Source organism: Mustela nigripes, chromosome 10 (genome assembly GCF_022355385.1).
Source record: "Mustela nigripes isolate SB6536 chromosome 10, MUSNIG.SB6536, whole genome shotgun sequence".
NCBI lineage: Eukaryota > Metazoa > Chordata > Mammalia > Carnivora > Mustelidae > Mustela > Mustela nigripes.
In genome coordinates, this window is record NC_081566.1 from 41,683,415 (window position 1) to 41,705,931 (window position 22,517).

Here is a 22,517-nt window from a genome sequence, read left to right on the forward strand (position 1 = left end):
GAACGGTTGGCTTTCCAGGTTCTTCTTTAGACTCTAAGTTCTTTGTAGGGAGGAAGTTGAGTCTTTTTTTTTTTTTTTTAATTTGTTTATTTATTTATTTGTCAGAGATAGAGAAAGGGCACAGCTGGGGGAGTGGCAGGCAGTGGGAGAAGCAGGCTCCCCTCTATGCGAGGAGCTCCAGGCGGGTCTCGAGCCTGGACCCATGGGATCCTGGCCTGAGCCAAAGGCAGCCGCCCAACCACATGAGCTACCTAGCGTCTCAGAAAGTTGAGTCTTATTCATCTGCTCATCACCAGAGCCCAGCAAAGTATCTGGCTACAATAAGCACTTAGTACATACTTGCAGAAGGAAGGAAAGAAGAAACTGGGCCTTGTCATAAAGCCCACCCCAAACTGGGGAATACGGTGATTTTCTAAACTTTACTAGTAAAAATCCACATATAAAGGCTGAGATTAGGCACCCGAGGAGGTCACCCATCCCCACAAAAAGAATAAGCAACTCCCCAAATACTTCTCTTCCTCCTCGGTCCGTCATCGGCCACAGCTTCACCTCGGCTCTGCAGCCCAACAGCGGCTCCCGCAGCTCGCCCCTCTGCCATTCTCCTGCCAACCCCTCCAGGCCCTCGCCGCCTTATCTTTCAGCCACAGCCTCCCAGCAACCCTCCACCTTAGGCTAATCCAACCATCTGCCTTCCCTGCTTCCCCAGCCAGGCTGGGAGGAAAACCACACACATCTGTGGACTAGAGCCACTCATTGTCAAGTCTATGACCTCAGATGACCCTTCAACACCATCACGCAACCTTTCACATGCCCCGTGTTGACCTCCATTCCTGTTCTCCAAAGCCGGGGCATATTCTCAAGTCCGAGTGCCTCTCCACCCATCCCACTCCCCTCTGCAGAAAACCCTGCCTCCTACTTCCCAGTAGAAGCTGAAGGTGTCAGATGGGAATGTCTTTAACTTCCTAGACCAACACTTCCTAACTTCACAGACCTTTCTTCTGCAGCTCAGGAGGAAGGCTCCTTCCCTATGCGGGCTAACAGCACCTCTGTGTCAGATTTCTCTGGTCTCCATGGAGATGAGACGCACAGCTGTCTGCTTCCTCCTAAACCTGGCTACTGGGCCATTCCCCTCCTGCTCGCACATCTTGAAACAAAACAAAATGACCAAGAAGACCTCTTGCCATCTTGCGTGTCTTCTAGATTCAATCCTCTATCCCTCATTTCCCCCAACAGTCAAGTTTCTTTATAAATATATATTTTTCAACATTTCAAATATTTCAGAAAAGTAGGGAATGAATCATCACCAGGTGTTGGGTTTTTTTTTCCCTTGATAAAACATGACAAATAGAGCTGAAACTCCCTTTGAGCCACTCCTCAACCTCATTACCTTTCTTCCTTCCTAGAGGCAACCGCTGACCCAGAACGAGTCTGCCTATTCGTGGTTACACACTCTACCACCAATTTACCTGTCCATATGTGCTGGTGCACTCGTGAAGGCCGCTTCCCATAAATGCTAGTGCATATTCTGCAACCTGCTTCTTACTCAACAGTACATATTCAAGATTTATCCTTGTTCATACCTACAGCGATCGTATGATTTAACTTTTGGAGAACACTCCATTGTATGACCAAACCCCTCCTTACTGTCTAGTTTCTTAGAAGACTAGTCTCTGCTCCTCATTGTCTCTCTGACTCCCCTCTCATCGCCTCTTTAGCCCCTCCGGCTGCCTTCTGCCCCCATCCCACCACTGGTCAAGGTCTCCAGCGCTAAACCTCAGGGACATACTCAGCCCTTATCTTACTGGACCCCTTCGCCACATTCTTCTCTGGATTACCTCTTCCTCCTGAGATGCTCATTCCTTTCCAAGCTCTCGAGTACCATATCCTTTATGAATTATTCCTCTTTTGCTGTCCCCCTCCATCAGCGGTTCTCCATGGGCAGGGAAGGGGGTGGTTTTGTCTCACAGGGGACACTGAACAATGTCTGGAGACACTGGTTGTCATAGGCTGGGTGCTACTGGCATCTGATGGGCCAGGGCCGAGGATACTGCTCGACATCCTACAGTTGAGAGGACAGTCCCACACCACAGAGAACTCTTTGGCTCCAAATGCTGATGGTGCCAAGGTTGAGAGGCCCCGGTCTAGAGATGGGTCTTCTGCAAGGTGCTGGTAGGACCCCTCTTCCCTTCCTACTCTCCACTCCTCTCGCATCACCTCGCCTGCTCTGGGGAAGCCTGTGGAGACAGCTGGACGGGCTCTAATGTTTCCTAGGACTCCTGCCTGACACCTGGCCTTGGGAGCTAGACTTACCCGGACGCTGGGCCGCTCGGGGGGGACCTCGGACACCATGTTGTGCTTGGATACGTCACTGTTGGTGATAGCCGGGCGTTTTCCACCTGCTTTATTGGACATGTCCAAGGCCGATCTGATTTCACATTGACCGAAAGAGAAGAAAGAGACTCATCAAAACCCATGAAGAGTGTAGAGGCTCCATCCGGATTCCCCACCATGCCACCCATGAGATCACCTCAGCTGCTCCCTCTGCTCTTCTGAGGCCACATGCCAGTAATCTTGAAGAGTTTCCTCTTTCTTTCCTGTAAATTTGTTTTAAAAACCTAGACCTTGGGATTCTGGAACTCCTTTTCCTTCTAATTGAAAAGACATAATGGCGCAGCGGGCTATAGGAGTCGTTTAATTATCTTTTTTTTTTTTTTTCCTTTCACGGACTGAGCCAAGATCCACAGAGAGAGGAATTTGCATTTGGCTCTCAGGGTCTATCAGCTTCCTACAGCACTTCCCTCAAAGGCCCCTGGGTGACAGGGCCACCTCAGACCTGTCTCGCTCCTCCAGCACCACCTGTGGGAGGCACCAGCCTGAGATCTGGGAGAGACTGGGAAAGGGGGTGAGGGCATCAAGCCTGAAGGCCCTCAGAAGCTCCATTTCTCAGGACCCTGATTAGAGACCCGAAGTCCCTCTGCTCTCCACCCCTCCCTTCCCCTTCTCAGTTGCAAAGTGTGGGGGTGGGGCAGCAAGCGGGATGGGAAGGTCAAGCAGCCAGCAGAGGGGCAGACATACGTTTTCAAGTTAAATTTTTTGTTTTCTTCTGGGACCTGGCCAGTCACTGGGTGTAGAAATGTGTTCCGTCTTTCATTGTGGCTGTGGAGGCAAAGAACAGACAAAAGTCATGTTAAAGATGGAGAAGCCAGAGACACTAACTAAAGGGTGGGCCGGCCCTGGGCAGTGACAGGGAGGGGGTGACCACGTAGGAGATGGCTTCTCTGTCCTTTGTGGGGTCTGGGCAAGGCAGGATGGAGGGCTGGGTGGTAGAAAAAGCAGCTGCAGTGAGGTGGGGGTGGGGAGACCCCTTTCACTAGTCAGTGCTAACTACGGATAGAGACCTCCCAAATAAGCCCCACTTAACCCCCTCAGTGGTCACCTTGGGAGTGTGTACGCGGGTGGGGGCAGGGACCTCTGTCAGCTGAGATGTCCCTGTGCACCAGGTTCTCTCCCAGAACAGCTCCAGCCAGTGCTCCACATAAAAAATTGCTCACTCATTATTTGCTGAAAGAATTCTCCGCATGAGGGGCGCCTGGGCGGCTCAGTCCTTAAGCATCTGCCTTTGGCTCAGGTCATGATCTCAGGGTCCTGGGATCAAACCCCGCCTCGGGCTCTCTGCTCTGCTTCTCCCTCTCCTACTCCCCCTGCTTGTGTTCCCTCTCTCACTGTCTCTCTCTCTCTGTCAAATAAATAAATAAAATCTTAAAAAAAAAAAAAAAAGAATTTTCTTGTGACCTTGGACTCCTTCCGCTCCTGTTTTATGTACCATCTCTTTCTTTAGGTCAAGCCAGAAATCTGGAAGCTCCATTCCTGGGCTTGGGCAGGGACCCACTCACACTCGGGGGCCAGGGTTTCTGCATCTCAGGGGCTGAGATGCTGCTGAGACAGCCGGACTGGCTGGCAGGCAGGTGCGTGCCGGCTCCACGGTCAGACCCAATTAAGGGCTGCTGGGGCCTGGCTGTGGGGCAGGGTGCGGGGAGGACAGCCTGCCAGGAAGCCGGGTCCGTGCAGACGCGGATGGGGAGCAGAGCCGTGGACGCCCCTTTGGGAAGGCTTGCCGTGCGTGGCTTGCCGTGCGTGGCTCTCCGGCTGGCCGAGTGTCGGCCTAGCTTCCTGGCAACTCTGGGGGGAGACAGGGGAGGAAGGGTAGTAGATAGAACTTGGAGGGGGACTGGTGCCATGGGCTAAGCCACACATGGCAGCCGTTTGAGATGGATTCTGCAAGCAGGGGAACACTTGGCAAGAATGTTCCAGATTGCAAGCATCTAGCCGGGGGGGGGGGGGGGCTGGATGAATTTTAAGGTCCTCTTCACCCATTCCTCTTGAGAGATACTGTGAGAGCCTAGGACAGGTTCAGTCCACCTCAAGAAGCAGGCACCTCGACAGAGCATGCTGAGGCCATGTCAAGCTTGGGGGCCCTATCACCAGGCCACTGGAGCACCCCTACGATGAAGACCCAGGGCTGCTTGGCCAGGGGCAGGAGGAAAGACAGCCTGGCTCTGTCCCTTCAGCTCCTTGAGGGAAGTAACATTTTGTTGCAACCCCTCCCCCACCCCAAGAGTCCAGGAACCCCACCCCCCCGGTGCTGTCTGTTGAAGCTAATGATAACATCAAAGTGTGTTTTTTCAGTTTCCAAACCAGCCCTGTTCAGATCGAATCCAAAGGCCTGTGGCAGGGGCACTGAGGTGGCTCAGTGGGTTAAAGCCTCTGCCTTAAGCTCAGATCATGGTCCCAGGGTCCTGGGATCGAGCCCTGCGTTGGGCTCTCTGCTTAGCAGGGAGCCTGCTCCCCCCGCCGCCCCCACCACCTGCCTCTCTGCCTACTTGTGATCTCTGTCAAATAAATAAAAACAAAATCTTTAAAAACAACAACAACAGCAAAGGTCTGTGGCAGATACAAGCCCCATGGACAGTGGCCACAGTCTATATGGGAATCTGGGTTTGGCAGCTCAGGCTTGCCGGCCAGGACCCTAAATCTGGCCAGTGTCCACCAGGCATGGGCTGGAACTCCAACACGTTTCTCACCTGCTTCCCCTTCTTCTCCAACTTATTCCCTCCTCCCTCCAACAGGGATACTCTCCTCAACTTAACTGCAGGGGATCTTTGCAAGGAAGGGTAGCTGCTTCTAGTCACCCCCGTCCCTGGCTCTCCCAGGGTGTGGGGGGGGGGGCGGGTGAGCAGTCTGTGAAAACAAGATCCTCAAGGTGCCAACATCTCTGCTTTTTCCCAGTGGCACACCGCGCCTGCTCGCCACCTCCCACGTCCACCTGCCCCCCCAGTCTCCTTCTGCTCTACAAGCTCCCTGTGCTAACTGCTAGAACCTTCCCCCGCAGGCACTGGTATAGACAGACAGACAGACACACACATACACAGACAGAAGCACACACACAGCCTGCTGTCAGCTGGCACAGATCTCTCAAGGTACAGTGAATTTCTGCCTGCCCCAGACTCTCCTACCCAGCAACCCCTACGAATGACGTCCTCTCTCCATCCCGCCGCTACCAATTTCAAAATAGCTTCCCCTTCACAAGCACTGCAATGCAGCAGCCATTGACCTAACTCCTCTTCCTTCTCCAGATCAGGTCTGGCAGGGCCTTCCCTCCGAAGCCCCCCGACCCAACGAGCTGCCAATGCACCTGCTCACCGAACTTGGCTCACCATCCACAGAAGAGCTCCCTACCTGACCCGTCGATCAGCCCGAAACTTCAACATCCTTTTGGCAGCTCTGTTTCCTGTTCGGCAGCCTCAGAGGACCTGCCGGCCACCCTGCTCTTACCATCCCTCTGAGAAGTAAGTCCTCCGGTCCCCGGGCCGAGCTCGGGGCACTCGGCAGGCTCCAGGGCTGGGGGAGGGGGAGGAGCTCTCGCTGGGTGATGGCAGGGGGTGCCCAGATGCCCAGGGCAGGGTGAGGTGGTGGCTGTGGCTTCCTAGCATCCAGCCCAAAGGCTGTCGTCTGAGTGCTGGAGGCAGAATAAGGGAGCAGGGATGATATCCTCCCGGCTCAGGTCCCCAGGGAGAAAATGCTGAACCGGAGAGACAGGCGTACGCTGAGCAGGTGTGCAACTTCTAGGTAGTCTGACCCCGCCGAGCTAAGGACACAGAGTAGCTGGGCAGGCGGAGTGGTCCGGGGCTGCGTTCCCATCTGCACAGCAGACGCTCGCGCCAGCCCGACCTACAGGAAGGCAGTCTTCCCTGCCTCCCGACCCCACAGCCAAGAACACCGTGCCCCGGGCTGCAATCCGCGTGCTTCTCAGAGACCCTTCCAATCCTGGGGGCACAAGGTTTCAGGGAGGCTCCGGACTTGTGCTGCCCTTGTCGCCGCTGCCTGGAAGCTGAGATGAACTTTCCCCACGCCTCCTAGCCTGCCCAGACTTCTGTGCAGCCGGGCCACAGGGAACGGGGCTTCTGGGCGGTGTCCCCAGCGTGCTCCCTTAAGACCCAGCCCCAGCTGGCGGGCCCTCCGCCTGGGGTCTGGCTGAGGGGCATGTGGAGCCCATGGGCATGAGTGCCAGAGCTCGTGTCAAGGTCCTGGCTCCTCTGCTAGGGTGAACTTGAAGGGAAGCGTCCTCCAGAAGCTTGTGAGGAAGAGGAAGGCACACAGGGCTCGGAGGGGGGTCACCATGTGTTTACTTCTGAAAATCTTCCCAGATGCCATATGATAAATCCCAGCTGGCGACTATCAGATCTGCTCAGGGGCAAGGAGGTTTGCATTGCCATGAAGTTCCCCGAACTCTCCAGTGGCCGAAGATGGTTAGATCTCCCCTTTTCCTAATGCCCTCCGTGTCTCGGGGCTCTTGGACTACAAGGGTCTTCTGAAGGTCATCTCTTCCAGTCCCCTGCCTCCAGGCGAGCTCACTCTGCGATCAATCTCATTCAGTGTCCTGGCTCTCGTAAGGGTTCTAGCAAGGGAGGCTCCAGACCCACTGTTACCTTCTGCTGCTGAGATGTGCTCTTTTGATATCAAATTTCAGTCCCTCTGGCTCTCTGTATCATTCCATTTCTGTCTCCAAATGACAGAATCCTCTCTGACCAACGTGGTTCTTTACAGCTGCACCGAAGCAGTCTGGTGTCATCAAATGTCCGTTGTTATGCCACAACAGACACTGAAAGGGAAGGGCTAATCTAATTTTTTGGATTGAGGTCAGAACTCAGTCAGAGAACGGTGCAATCAGTGAACAGATAAGCAAATGGACGGCATTATTCCTGAACTCGTGATGCGACAAGCTGGTTGGATGTAGCCTGGGGTCATCAGCTCCTGATACTTAAGCAACAAATCTTAAATCCAAACAGTATACACATTCAACTATTTCGTGGTACTTTGGCAAATGGTGACAAGAGGCTTCAGTTGCCAGATCCCACCTCTCCCCATCCCGGGCCAATTACCTGAGTTCTGTGGTTCTGGGGATCTGAGCCCTCTGCCTGCACGCAGTAGGTGCCAAATAAATATTTGTTGAATCAAGGAGTGAATGAATGAACAAACAAAAGAAACCCTCCATGCTCTGACTTCAATTTTAGCCACCTGCATTTGGAGTTCGACACTCTATTACCAAGAGCTTCCCCATCTCGGCTCTCTCTTAAAATTAATTACTCTCCGTGAGAAGAAACTCTGTATCTGCCAGCCTCGCCCCCTCACTCAGCTCCCCTGCCTGGCTCCCCCTTGAATATATAGCTTGGCTTTGATCCATCTTCATTAGGAGGCGAAGAAAATTAAGCTCATCTGCACAGGAGGAGGGGGTGGGGGTGCATTGGGAAAATGAGTTTTCTTCCTCTAGAAGGCAAATATATCCCCTTTCTCTTCAAGCCCAGCTCAGGGGCCTCCCACAGGCTTTGCTTAAGTTGTAAGTTAAATTACTTCTCCCGTGCCCAGTGAAGCTAGCACAAGGGGATAGGAAGGAAGGCTCAGGGGCTTCCCCAGCTTGGTGAGTGCTCGGAATCCCTCAGGGTTCAAGCACACAGAATGCCTAGCTGGGTTTCTTTTCCTTCACCACTAAACCACACAGAATGATCGGTTTCCTCTTTAGGTTAGACATCAGGAAGAACTTACCAGTTAATAGTTAGAAAAGGAAAACAAAGCTTAATAACTAGTTTCTTTTCTCTCTTCCTTTTTTCTTCTCTTCCTGTATTTCCTTTTCTGCTGGGGGAATGTCAAAGGTCTCCATTTCTCCGGGACAAATGATTACAAATTCGTCTCCAAGAGGACCTCCTGAATTCCACCCAAAGAGGGGGAGCATCTCAAACAGTAAAGGAGATTCTGTGATGGGGCACCGTGTGGTCATTGTGTCCACTGGACTTACAAAGGTGGCCCCAAGGGCAGTGCCACCAGTGAACACCAGGCTTTCAGTCCAAGACCAGCATGAATTAGCAATGTGACCTGACTTCTTTGGTTCTTCATTTTCTCATGCACAAATGAGATACCTTCTAATTCTATGAAATAATAGCTGTAAATTTCCTTTCTTGTTTTTTTTAAAGATTTTATTTATTTATTTGACAGAGAGAGAAAGCACAAGCACGGGAAGTGGGAGAGGGAGAAGCAGGATCCCCACCGAGCAGAGAACCCAAAGTGGGGACTCAGTCCCAGAACCCTGAGATCATGACCTGAGCTGGAGGTATATGCTTAACCCACTGAGCCACCCAGGCGCACCAAGCTGTAAACTTTCAAAATGTGAAATGTTTTATGCATAAGAGATAATGCCTAAGATTATTTTGTTTAAAAACAAATCAAGATGTATCCCAGGTGCCAGAGCTAGAAAATGACCACCACACCGTCTCAAGCCTACGAAGGTGGTGTACGGAGGGCAGGGCATTGTGGACGCAGGGGGCCAGTGTTTCTGAAGTGCCAACACCAACTTCGTAATATTACATTTACATATTACATATTATATATATAATATATATTATATACAATAATATAATAAATGTAACATTACATTTACATATTACAAATATTACATAATATTTGTAATATTACAAAGAACAGAGGCCAATCTTCTCCACTTTGCAAACACCCATCTCTCCATCTCGTTAAAGCTTTCCTCCTTCCAGAGACACTCTCAGCCTCCAAGTCCTAGTGGCGGCCTCACCACAGAGAAAACCCAGTGCTGGTTTGTCTCCAAACACACTCCCCCAAGAAGCAGCCTCTTTCTGGAGGGCTCCCTGGCACAATGCAGTCTAAAGCCCCCAATTCAAAACAAAGCAAAACACAAAAGGAGCACGTTCAGCTGGAGTCTTCACGACCCCTTGCAGGCACACACGCGCACACACGCACACACCCACGCGCCCAGGCTGGACACCCAGTGCTCCCACCGTGATCAGTGTTGAACAACTAGAAAAATATGCTCGACTCCTTCCAGACTCTGGGCCCCTCCTGGTTGTCAGCCCACACCACGCTGCCTCATTTCCATAGCTCCTGAGAATCTGCTGACAGAAAATTAGCCCTGGCCAGGCTTCCCCATCCTGAGAGCACTCTGGCTTCTGGAATCACACCTCATTACAGGGAGAGAGGGCGCGGGGTGAGCGGGAAGGGGGGCTGCCTGCGGCCCATCCCTCCCACTTCTCCCCTCAGCCAGCAGATTCCAAGACTATCCACACTCCAGGGGGGGCTGCTGCTGACAGAGGAGGCGAACGGGTTTGGCTCCTGCTCCCCAGCTCCCCCTCTGGATCTCATCATTATTTTCATTTAAAAAAAAAAAAAGATTTTATTTATCTATTTGAGAGAGAAACAGAGCGAGAGAAGGAACACAAGCAGGGAGAGTGGGAGAAAGAGAAGCAGGGGGAGTCGGAGAGGGAGAAACAGGCTCCCCCACCCCATCCCAGCAAGGAGCCCCATGCGGGACAGGGGCTCTGGGATCAGTGACCTGAGCTGAAGGCAGATGCTTAATGACTGAGCCACCCAGGGGCCCTTCATCATTATTTTCAGGGAGCTTTATCTGCTCCAGGATTCTGTCCCAATGAGAACCAGCTTACAGCTTACGTTTCTGGGGGTGCCGGTGCGCCTGATTGTGGGAGCGCTCCTGGTCATTCCCGGGGAAGAATTCACTGCCCTAGCCATCATCTCCCCACCAGAGTTCCTCTGTCCTCCTGCCTATTGCTGCCACATAGAGAAGAGGCCAAAAGAAGTCAGGCCCTGGTAGGCACTTCTCCGTTTCTGCAGGTGGGAAGGAGCCCCTCCACGCCGCACTGTCTCTTTTCCCTGTGCTGCCTACAGGGCGAAGTACCAGCTGTGCGTGCTCTGGGGACCCAGCTGCCAGCCTCACACCCGCACGACTTCTCTCCGCCCCTGCACCCTCCCCCCCTCCCATGCCATAGTAATTCCCGAAAAGTCAAGAATAGGGTGTCCTCCTCCAAGCAAGCTTGGGATGTCCTAAAATGAATGCTAGGCCACTGGGCTGAGTGTCCTGCTTCACTCTGCCTGTCCTCGCCACCCCCAGCCCCACCCCAGAGGGCCCGAAGTCGTTCTCCTTACCTTCTCTGGCCAGTTACGGAATGCTGGGGGGTGTTCACCCAGAGCTCAGCCCCCACCTCAGATAGAAAGCCGAGGAACCGGCTATCTTTCTGTAGCCAAGGGATGGCAATCACAAATCCAGGGGCCAGACCTGGGTCTCTACCCCCCACCATGTCCTCCCCTGGTCTCTCCCTGTATCGTCCCCTGGCCCCTCCCCTGGGCCTGGAAAGTAGCCTCAGACGGCAGGGTCAGCAGGTTGTGTAGTCTTTAGTCTGGGTCAGAGTTCATGGTGTGTGTGTCCGTGTGTGGGGGTGAAGGGGGGATGGTGACTATCCGGGGAACTTCACGGGGACTCGTCACGCTGATCTCGTACCCCAGCCTGGATTAGCTTGTCTTCAAACTATTTTACTTTATGGAATTCCCTTTGCCTTCCGAACAATGAAGATAACCAGGACAGGTAATCGGCCCAACCATGCTGGTTATTGAAATGTTCACATTCTGCCTTGTTGGCCGGTGAAGAGCTATTGTGCCAGGCCTCGGGAGGGTGTCCTCCTCCCCCACCTCCCTGATCTGTGCTCAGGGCCGCCCACCTCATGGATATCTGGAGATGCCCCAGCACCCTCCGGGTGGGCCAGGCCTGTGTCCTTTCCGGTTGACGAATGTCATTCCTGGCACGGCATCCCTTAACTGTCAGAGCACCGGTGGCCCTTGTAAGTGTCAAGATCTGTGATTCTGGGGCCCAGAAGTCATCCTGGGTTGGGCAAGAGGTGTTTTTCCCCCCTCAGACCTTGACCCAACTAGGGAGAATTGGGGCAAGCCAGCTCCCAGGGGTGCCTTGCCTTCGTGGCCCTCAGACTTTGGTTTTGTTCCCTGCTGAGGGCAGGGACATGAAGGCAGGGCTGAATTCCCCCCTCCACCTTTTCCTCCCATCCTCTAAGCTAGATGGGAGCAGGGGGAAGGCCCGAGTCTCCTCCCTCGGCCTCCAAGCGGCCTTCTCCTGACAGTCAGCGAGGGTCCCAAGAGGTGCAGGGACAGGGCAATAATTAATTAGCCCCTCCCCCGGCTCTGAGCTGGAACCCGAACTAGTGCCCTTCAGAGGCTGAGGCGGCTCAGCTGTCTGCTTCTGGGCTTCTGCAAGGTCACTGGAAGGACTCTCTTCGTCCTGACCGCAGCAGATTTGGTTCTAGTGTCCCACAGAGAGCAGCGTCACCCCACCCCGCTCCGCCCACCCCAAGGGAAAGAACTTTACAAAGCAAGTGCTCACAGACCGAAGCAACCAGGCTGATGTGCCTCCTTCCGCACCCTCAGAAGCTACAAATGCCTTCTCGGCTCCCCGTCCGGCAATTCGCCAGGGTCAAGTTCGGCACCTAAGTTTCCTCCTTGTAACAATGGAAGCAGGCACATAAGTATGCCTTCCATAGCAGACAACACAGATGAACAAAGGGGTGTGAAATAAAGCGAAAAAGTTAAGGCACACCCCCCCCCGCCCCCATGGTCTGGCCCTCAGCGGGAGGAAGGGAGGAAGGCAAGGCCCGTTTCCAAATCAGGGAAGCGGAGATCGTGGCCCCAGCTACAGTGAGTGACAGGACAGAGAAGACAAAGTTCCTGCTATTTGTCCAAGCTGAGTTCCTCGTCTCCAGGAAAAAAGAGGGAAAGAGCTGTGTGATTCAGAGGGTAGATGCCAGCTCCCCACCCACCCCCCAGTTGGGGGGCTGGCTGCAAGAGAATGGGGATGAAAGCCACCAACCCTCTCACTCGTAACCCCGGGGAGCTACAGATCGGGGGACCCCTAAACGTCAGTCCGATAACACCTGCCTGGGTACAGAGCTGCGAACCGCCTGTTTACCGCCCGGACTTCTCTCTTGCTCTGCCTGGGGCCACACCTGACCCACGGTGGGAGCATAAAGGCTGTTTGCTGTGGGGGTTGCAGAAGCAGACCCATGGTTCCCCCATAGTGGGAAGAGCAGACATGTGCCATTCTGCTTTGGGATATTGGATGGTGAGTGAGAGAGGCAGGAGAGCTCAGCCTCAAATCCCTCTTGCGGGGTGGGGGCGGGAGATCCGAAGGCAGGTTCCATCTGTTCTGTGGTCCCTCCTCTCCCTCCCCCTCCCAAGCGGCCAGGGGACTCTGATAAGAGTCTAAGAAGCAGGGGCTTTGTCTGGGAAGAGGAGAGCAATAAATGAATGGGGTCAGAAAGGCAGGAGCCTAGACAACTGCTTCTGGGGGAAGGAGTCCCCCCTGCCAGCGAGTGGGGTAAAGCAGGTGGGATGGCAGAAAAGCTCTGGTGTTCCCCTCAGCTGCCCCGGGATTTGGGGTGGGGAGCTGAGTCTGCCCCTGCCCCCCAGGGAGGGCTCAGCTGCTCCTCTCTCCTAAACTAGGAGTCATGAGCATGGGGGACCCAGGTGGATTGTGGGAAATTCTGAACACCTCCTTCCACCAGGACTGAGGAGCCTGGAACTTGCCTGTACGTGAGCTTGCCAAGGGCTCCCAGAGCAAAGGAGTCTCCCGAGATTGCTGTCTGCTGTAGGGAGGGTCCAGAGGGAGTCTGGGAACACAGGCCACCAGGGGAACCAGCCAGAAAATGGCTGGACCTAGGAAAAGTCATTTCCATATTCCCCCCTCTGTGGACTGAAGGCAATAGCCATCTGCCATCCCAGGGAGGTCTGGAAGGGAAAGGACTTATTGAAGACAGCGGTCATGCAGAGACAAAGAGTGGACAATGTGTGGATTAGCCTTAAGAAAAAGAGTATGAGCGGTTGTGTCAGAGTCCGGAGTCTCTGTGGCTGACCAGTACCAGTCACTTTCCCCTTCTGGGTCTGTTTCCCCATCTGTAACATGGACTGATACTAGAGTCGCTGGGTTAAACAAGAGCACAAATTTAAAGCACAGAGGAAAATGCTTGGCACGTAACAATTGCTCAGCGAATAGCTGAGTTTTTAATTATTAATAAAATAAAGGAATCACATAAAACAAGTAGTGTTATTCCAAAGCGGTGCCATCCAATTCAGTAACAATTACTCATTGGTGGCGATTTACATTTTAAGTCGTGAAATGAAATAAAAGTAAAATTTCACTTCCTCAGCTAGCCATGTCTCACTGGGTGGCTCAATGGTCACAGCAGCCAGGGCGGCCACATCAGACAGGACAGTCACAGCGCATCCCACCGCTGTGGAACAGTCTATCGGACACCGTGGGCCTAGAGGTTCTACAAGCCGCTTTCCAGCTCTAATATTTTTTGATCCTCTGAAACGTTTACTTCCAAGCCCGTTTGTCGGTCTATCAGCTGATATCTGCTCAGGGTCCTCAGGGGACACATGTGCCCTTCTAGCCGTCAGCTAAACTAAGAAGAAGGGAATCCGCGGCCACCAACAACAGAGTTAAAAACACTGTAAAGCAAAATGATACATCTCAAAGTCGCATCAAAATTAATTTGGGTAACCCAAAGTCATAGGCATCAAGACTCCCCTCCAAGGTTTGAAAATATGGTTGCTGACAGCCCTGTTGGGGGCGGGCTTGGGGAGGCCTTTCTGGGAAGGTTGTACAGCAGCTCCAGCTGATGGGGAGAGGGGAGGTGGTAAAGGGGGGAAGAATGGGGGACCTGCTCCTCCCCGGCCTTCCTTTTCCTTCCTGCACTGGCCAACTTGGTAGAGGCTGGTGGGGAGAAAAGAGGTTGTCTGCAGGGTCCTCTGGTCTAGAGCAGGAAAAGCCACCACGAAGGGGAAAGCTAGAAGGACTGCCACCAGGGACAGCGGTGTGGGAGTCTTCCTTCCCCTGCACCTCCCCAACCCCTACCCCACCACCCAGACCTGCAGCCCGTGGTAATTGCAGGGAAACAGTCTGTTCCTAAGCAAACAGCACATGAAGCAGGTGCCAGGGCGCATTCATTAATCTCCCAGGCCCAGAGAAGGGAAGAAGGTCTCTGAGGAAGGGGAGAGGCCCTCCCAAGCCTAGACCCCAGCCTAGAGCCCAGGTAAAGGAAAGAGGGGGGCCTGTGGAGGAAAGGGAAGAGGGAGACAGGGAGGAGGGAATCAGGTAAGGGGTACTGCTGTCCCCACCCCTGTCCCCCTGCCATGCAGTCACTAGGCAAGAAGTTGCCACAAGAAGAACTGAATGGAGGGGAGTTCGAGGAGGGGAAGGAGAAGGATGCTGTACTGTTCCCAGCCAGGACAGAAGCCAGTCTTGGGAAGTGACACTTGAGTAACAGGTGAGTCCGCCTATACCTGCTGGAGCGTGTGAGCAGCTCGGTGGCTGTTGCAAATCCTGGCTGGGCCTGGGGAGAAGACAACCTACAGAATTTACCAGCCTCCCCATGCAAAATACAAACGCACAGGCCCCTCGTTCAAAAATTAAGTGTCAGGATGGGGACAGCCAGCCAAGCACTGAAGCAAGCCCCTCTGCACGCGCGGGGCACCTGTGCAGGTGCACGCCCAGGAAGGCCCCCGACACGGTGCGCCTGCTGGTCCGGCTGCTCCACGGGCAGGTGGGCGATGTGAGCAAGTGCACGGAAAGGGCCAGTGCCCCGTCGAGGCTCCGTCTCTCAGTTCTCAGTTCGGGGCAGAACACAACAAGTGGCCCGCTCCTCCCATTTCTACTTCCCCCTTTCTTGGCTCCCGTGCCCAGAAACTTGGCTGCTTTTGCTCTGGCCCTGCTGGGTCTGGGGCCTGGCCCCTCCCGCGTTTTGGGCCTGGTTTCTGTTTGCCTGTGGGCAGCCCAGCCAGAGGCAGCGCCCGCCCGCTGGAAGCCACCAGGAGGCTGGGTTTGCTTATCTCTCAAATCTGCCTTCCAGACGGGCACAGGGAGCTCTCTGTTCCTGTCCAACAGACCCCTCCAGGGCCACCTAACATCATCGTTATGTCACGGAAACATTTCCCCTCCCAAGAAAGAGACAGGGGACAAAAGCGCTCCTGGCCAAGTGGGGATTCACGTCAACGTTTCTGCTTTGGAGACAGAGCAGGCTTTCATTTTTTGTCACATGTGCATGCGTGAGTACACACACACACACACATACACACACACACACGCACCCCACCACCAGCGGCAAAAAGTCCATCTGCCCTTCCAGCAAAACCCAGAACTCTGGTGCACATTCCCCATGCGCTCCTGACTTGTCAGCAGGTGCCTGGGTCAAAGAGCACTAAGGTTTTAGAGCCTGAGGGAAGGACCTGAACAGGAAGTTGAGAGAAAGGGAACGAGAGATAACTAAGCCCCCAGAATTGGTCCTCTTTTTCTGGATTTGTCTGGCTCCCAAATGACAAACTTTGTTCCCTCAACTTCAGAGCCGCCCCCCACCGCCCTCCACTGCCAGCTCTCAGCACCGCCTCCCACCGGTTCGATCCTCCTTTGGCTCTCTCCACACCTAACTCTAAGGTGAGCCACAGCTCTCCCGGCTTCTCAGGCTGGGCCCTCTCTGCCTGGTCCCGGGAAATCAGCCCACAGGAGGCCCAGGCGCTTCTGCCCAGAGCTCCAGATCCCCTCTCCGGAGACAATGGCTCGGAGAGGGAGGAAGAGCAGCCGCTCGAGCTTTGCGCACAGGGCGGCCCCACAAAACCATTGTCTCGGCAGCAGGACAGACAAAGGTTTGTATCTTCAGCTTCTGTGCCAAGTAGTTCACCCCCCGTGGACGAAACCAACCCTCCGCATTTCCTTCTAATAAACAACGTGATCCGCAATCTGGCCCCAAGCTGAGAATCTGTATCGCGCATCTCGTTGTAACAAAAGCCTGCTGGAGCGGATGGAATGGGTTATCTAGTCCCCTTACCTGTCCCAGAACCACCCAAACAGTCCGCCCGACAGATAACCACTCACTCCCTGGCTCTTCTCCGAGGTCCCTCTCCAAGCGCTCTCACTCTGACTCCTTTCACACTCAGGAATAGGGAAAAGGTTTCCTTTAATACTTACCAGGTCCCTGGTGGGTAGCAATCATTAACAGCCACACAGGCCGACCAGCCTTAACCCCTTCGGAGCTGGGCTGCCTCCCGCTGGCTGATGGACAGCCCTGGCCCCTCTTCCCAGCCCCGGGCAAAGTGGTAACTCCCACATCGATGCCATCCACCTGAGTAATGCCGGCCTCCCATGCGGAGAGCGCAAGCCCTCTAGTCCCACCCAGGCTGCCCCGCCTGATTGGAGCTCACTGGCAACCTGAGGCGCTTGGCTCTGGCATGGTGCCCAATTGGATGAGCCCACATTATGAAATATTTGCCTAGCAGGCCAATGGAGGAGCCAGGATCTGGGGGAGGGCATGATATTTTTATTTACTCCTGGAGGAGGGAGAACAAAGGTAGTCTTAGCATCCCAAGCCCTGAGATGGGAAGTGAGAGGAAGGGGCTTTCGGGCAGGTGCGCACATCTCTGGCTTCTCTGTCTAGGTAACAGGGCACCATCCGTGAAGACTTCTGGGCATTTCAGCTCCTGGCTGGCTAGCTAAAGCGTTTCTTTCCCTTCATAATTCCCTGCCTCACTCAGGAGTTTGGAGAGTGGAACCAGGAATTGGAAGAGACACCAAGAAAAGAAACACCTTGACAGGCAGAGGGCTGCTTGGACCTACAGTAAGGATGCCAGGCTCGAGTGGTCTTCTTCACAGGTCAGTGCAGCAGAAATTTTTTTTTTTTTTTTTTTTTTGCATGTTTAGAGGATGCAGATGAAAGGTGGGTAGGAATGAGAAGACAAATCCCCTCTTTATCCCTTTTAAAAATAGGCTTCTGATTTGGGGAAATCTAAATCCAGCATGGAAGTATCTACATGTAGGACACATGCAAATCTATGCAGATATGTGCAAATGAGCAGCTCAGGGCTTTTCAGAGGAAGTCCTTGCCAGGATTTTTCTAGCTTGAGCAAGAAACCAGGTAGTCTCAAAACCTTCGGATGCTTATCGGAACATCTTGCTAGAGCATAAAGTTATCAGTAGAGAGAACATAAGGAACTCAACCAATATATTTATTGAACATCTCCCACGTGGAAGGCCTTTAGGTATAGTCTATTAGGGTTTTAAAAACATATAGGATACACAAGAGAATGCAGGTGCTGTCCCCGGGCACACCCACCAGTAATACCCCTTCTCTTTTCAGGTCCTAGTGGGTGAGCGGCTGCTCCGCGCCTTGCCAGCCTGGGTCTAGTGCCGGCATCTCCTCCTTATCACCCCTGGTTCCTGTTTGCCTATCAGTAGCCCTGCCACTGTGGCTCAGGACCCTGGCTGAAAACAGCCCGGGGGGCCTTATCTTATCTCCCGGGCTGCCTTCCCAGTGGCTTGTTGGCTGCCTGGTCCTAGTCTCTTAAAGGGGCTGCACTGCATTCCCACTCAGTCTGGTCGCTAGAACACCCCCAGAAATCTAGCAGAGCACTGCTGGTGGAGGGTCCGATTCATACCACCCCCTCCTCACACACCCTCTCCCAGCTACCTGGCTGCAGGGCTGCTGCTGGAATGACTTACTGACTTTAAACAGGGAAAGATGCTGATGTTGTTACATGCCTCTTTAAATGCTTATCATATCATGCAAATGCCCAGCACCTCGGTATTTCCAGGCTCCTGCTCTGTTAAACTGAGTTTTTAAAAGGGGGGAGGGGCTCAGCATACAAAGTCAATATAGAAAAATCCGTAGTGCCTCTATATACTAGCAGCAAACAATGAAGATTGAAATTTTAAAAACACTATCTCTAATAGGATTAAAAACATGAAATGTTTAAGGAATAATCTTGACAAAAGACGAGGGAGACAGACCTACATAGGAAAATTTATAAGACACTGCTGAAAGAAATTAAATAAAATATAAATAAGAAGAGATATATCCACTTTGCTTGGATCTCCAATAGCTAAGTTTATCAATCCTCCCCATATTTTTCTATAGATTGAACACAGTCTTTGGAAGTTCTTTGTAAACACTGGCACACTGACTGGGAAATTCATGGGGAAATGCAAGGGACCTCTAATAACTAAAAATCTTTCAAAAGAAAGTACAAAGTTAGGGGTGCCTGGCTGGCTCGGTAGAGCATTGACTCTTGAACTTGGGGGTTGTGAGTTCAAGTCCCACGTTGGATGTAGAGATCACTTAAAAGTAAAATCTTTAAGAAAAAAAAAGTACAAAGTTATAAGTCTTAGACTCTCTGACTTCAACAATTTTCATGAATCTAAAGTAACCAAGACAATGTGGTATTGGTATAAAGATATATATATATATATAGGGCTCCTGGGTGGCTCAGTGGGTTAAAGCCTCTGCCTTCCGCTCAAGTCGTGATCCCAGGGTTCTGGGATCAAGTCCCACATAGGGCTCTCTGCTCAGCAGGGAGCCTGCTTCCTCCTCTCTGCCTGCCTCTCTGCCTACTTGTGATCTCTGTCTGTCAAATAAATAAATAAAATCTTAACAAAAAAAGATATATACATATATATATACACACACACACACATAAATGGAACAGAACAGAGAATCGAGAAGTAAACCTATGCACATACAGTCATTTGGTTTGCGAGAACAGTATAGAAGCAATTCACTGAGGGAATGACAACCTTCTAATACATGCTACAGGAAAAACAGAGATCCATATACCAAACACGGAACAAAGCCAAAACAAAACAAGCCCCCTGCCGCTACCTTAAAAAATTAACTCAAAATGGACCAAGATCTAAATGTGAGAGCCACAACTATAAGATTTCTAGAAGAAAACATAGGAGAAAAATCTTAGTGATTTTCGGCTTGGCAAATTTCTTAAACAACACACAAAATTCGCCAACTTTAAAGAAATGATCAATAAATTGGATTTCACCAAAATAGCAAACTGCTCTTCAAAAGAAATTGGCAAGCCATAAACTGAGGGGCTATGTTTGTGAAATATACAACTGATGTAAGATTTTTATCTAGAATGTACAAAGAACTTTTACAACTAAACATGAAGGCGGCAAACAACACAATAAAAAAATATATGAGCAAAAGATTTAAACAGACACCCCGCCAAAGAAGATATACAGTGTCAAATAAAGTACATAAGAAGATGCTCCACGTCATTAGTCATTAGGGAATGCAAATTGAATCCGCAATGAAACAACACTACACCCACCCACCAGAATAGCTAAAATTAAGACTAATCATACCAAGTGTTGACAAGAAGGTAGGTGAATTGGAACTCATCCACTGCTGGTGAGGATGGAAATGGTACATCCACTTTGGAAAAGTTCAGCAGTTTCTTAAAAAGTTAAACATAGAGGGGCGCCTGGGTGGCTCAGTGGGTTAAAGCCTCTGCCTTCGGCTCTGATCCTAGGGTCCTGGGATCGAGCCCCACATTGGGCTCTCTGCTCAACAGGGAGCCTGCTTCCTCCTCTCTGCCTCTCTGCCTACTTGTGATCTGTCTGTCAAATAAATGAATAAAATCTTAAAAAAAAAAAAAGTTAAATATGGAGTTATCATACAATCCATTGTTTCTGAGGTATTTACCCAAAAGAAATGAAAGCATATGTCCATACAAACTTGTTCACAAATGTTCACTGCAGCTTGTTTGCCAGACCCCCAAACTCCAAAAAAATAAATAAATAAAAGAATGTCCACGAACAGGTGAATCCAATGCATGTGTTACATCCATACAATGGGTGAAGACTTGGCAATAGAAAGGAGTGAATTATTGATACATACAACAGCACAGACACATCTCAAAATAATTATGCTGAGTGAAAGAAGCCAGACCCCTCAACTAAAAAATGTGTACTGGGGGTGCTTGGGGGGCTCAGTGGGTTAAAGCCTCTGCCTTCAGCTCAGGTCATGATCCCAGGGTCCTGGGATCAATGGAGCCCTGCATCGGGCTCTCTGCTTAGCAGGGAGCCTGCTTCCCTTCCTCTCTCTCTGTCTGCCTCTCTGCCTAATTGTGATCTCTGTCAAATAAATAAATAAAATCTTTTTAAAAAATGTGTACTTACGATTCCATTATATGAAATTTTAAAATGTGAGCTAACCTGCAGAGGCCGCAGATCAGAGGTGGTAGGGAGGGGGGCCAGAGCGAGGGATTTCTGAGAGGAGGAGAGAAACCAGGGGGTGAATTGTGCTTGTAGTTTCACAAAACACAGCAACTTTTATCCTTTAAACAGATGATGCAGTTTATCTTACATTAATTATAACTCCATAAAGTACAAAAACTTTCATTTGAAATATTAAAACAAAACAGCCCAAAACCTACTCCTGGGTCTACCTGTTCTGTCCACATTGTGATGGGATATGGGCTGTGGGGAAGGGGGGAGAGGCAGGGGCTCCAGCTCTACGAGTGACCCGCTTTAGTCCGACAGAAATGCTGGTTTAAGGGGCACCTGGGTGGCTCAGTTGGTTAAGCATCTGCCTTTGGCTCAGGTCAGGATCCCAGGATCCTGGGATCTAACCCACATCTCCTTCCTCCTTGCTCAGCCGGGAGCCTGCTCCTCCCTCTGCCTGCCTCTCCCCTGGCTTGTGCTCTCTGTCAAATACATAAATAAAAATCTAAAAAAAAAAAAAAAAAAGAAATGCTGGTTCAAGGCAGGAAGGCGTATGGGCTCTGAGTCAGCCTGTGCACCTCTCACGGAGTTGGGTCAAATAATGCGGCAGAGAAAAAAAGAAAATAAAAGAATAATGTAGCAGATCTGAATATGGTCTTAATAAAAATAAGGGATTATTTGTCTTATGATAGGAGAGAAAATATGAAGTATAACCCTTGATGATTCTCATCGTTATCTTATTTGGATCTTTTATGATTCCATGAGGTAGGCAGAAAAATATTACCATCTCCCATTTTAACAAAACCCCTGAAGTTCCAGGAGATAAAGGGTCCTGGCCAAGATAAGCAACCTGCCCTATGGGAGGGAAGTCCTTAGCTCTTTCCTGTTGCCACAGACCTGTCCTTAGTAGGGCTGACCCCCCCCCCCCCCACCTGTGTCCCTCCGCCCTGACTCAGCTCCCAGAACATGGAACGTGGACCAGTGTCGGGGTACTCACCCTGCCTCAGGTGCCTGCTCTTGGACAGTGGTCACTTACAGAGCCGGAAGGGGCTCCCAGGACGGATGAAAACAGGAGCAGACAGAGGGTCAGAAGAGGATGGATTAAGGGGAACCACGCAGTGTTAAGAGAGAGGAGACTGTTAGAGATGACTGGATCCAAGCATCTAATCAGATCACACGTTTGATGAGAAGGGGGAGGGGGACAACCAAACACCACTCCCAAGGCAGGAAGTCTGGTGGGTGTGGAAGCAGCTGGAAGCTGTTAGAGGGCTCCAGGCCAGAGACCCGGCTGGGCTCCAGGCCTCTGTACCCCACCTCTCCCTCCTCGACTCTCTGTGCCCCGCCCTCCCTCCTCCACCAGTGTGGCCAGGGCACAAGAACAGTGGCTCGCTGGGAGCCCCACCTCTCTCTCTCTCCTTGTCCTGAGGACTGGATGACAGGAGGGAAAAACCACCCTGCAGGGCAAGGGAGCATGAAAAACTAAAACAAGGGAGCACTAAAAACTCAGTGATCAAAATTGATTAATATTTTATTCATGGAATATGTTTCAAAATAAAAATGTCAAAAAAAGATCCATGATAAATGACGTGTTTTTTTTTTTTAAGATTTTATGTATTTATTTGACAGAGAGAAATTACAAGTACACTGAGAGGCAGGCAGAGAGAGAGAAGGAAGCAGGCTCCCTGCTGAGCAGAGAGCCCGATGCGGGACTCGATCCCAGGACCCTGAGATCATGACCTGAGCCGAAGGAAGCGGCTTAACCCACTGAGCCACCCAGGCGCCCCTAAATGATGTGTTTTAAAGAGAAACCGGATGGGTATTACTAAATTTCCCTGTTGTCTGAGCACTAGGGCTATCGATCCTGTCTTTACTTAAAACTGTTGATACTGTGTTCTTTAAGAAATTGGAGCCCTAGGGGTGCCTGGGTGGCTCAGTGGGTTAAGCCGCTGCCTTCAGCTCAGGTCATGATCTCAGGGTCCTGGGATCGAGCATTGAGCATCGGGCTCTCTGCTCAGCAGGGAGCCTGCTTCCCTTCCTCTCTCTCTGCCTGCCTCTGATCTCTCTCTGTCAAATAAATAAA

The 22,517-nt window shown here is 51.6% G+C and overlaps 1 protein-coding gene and 1 long non-coding RNA gene across 17 annotated transcripts in view; one reads left to right on the plus strand and one right to left on the minus strand.

Annotated features, from left to right (window-relative positions):
- PLEKHA6 (pleckstrin homology domain containing A6) overlaps positions 1 to 22,517 on the minus strand; it is a 141,990-nt gene that overhangs the window by 40,571 nt on the left and 78,902 nt on the right. For 13 of the 16 annotated variants that reach the window (XM_059413177.1, XM_059413175.1, XM_059413180.1 and 10 more), the window contains 2 exons: positions 3,076 to 3,156; positions 2,311 to 2,425 (listed from right to left, as the gene is read on the minus strand). In XM_059413177.1, the coding sequence (XP_059269160.1) occupies positions 2,311 to 2,425; positions 3,076 to 3,156 (196 nt within the window). Of the gene's footprint in view, positions 1 to 2,310; positions 2,426 to 3,075; positions 3,157 to 5,736; positions 5,821 to 16,256; positions 16,354 to 16,396; positions 16,556 to 22,517 lie in introns of those variants that run through there. The other 3 variants (XM_059413185.1, XM_059413184.1, XM_059413182.1) reach the window with 3 other exon arrangements.
- Positions 16,710 to 18,707, plus strand: LOC132025642 (uncharacterized). The gene is made up of 3 exons (XR_009406656.1): positions 16,710 to 16,862; positions 16,960 to 17,077; positions 17,562 to 18,707. It is a non-coding gene; the product is annotated as an uncharacterized LOC132025642 (long non-coding RNA).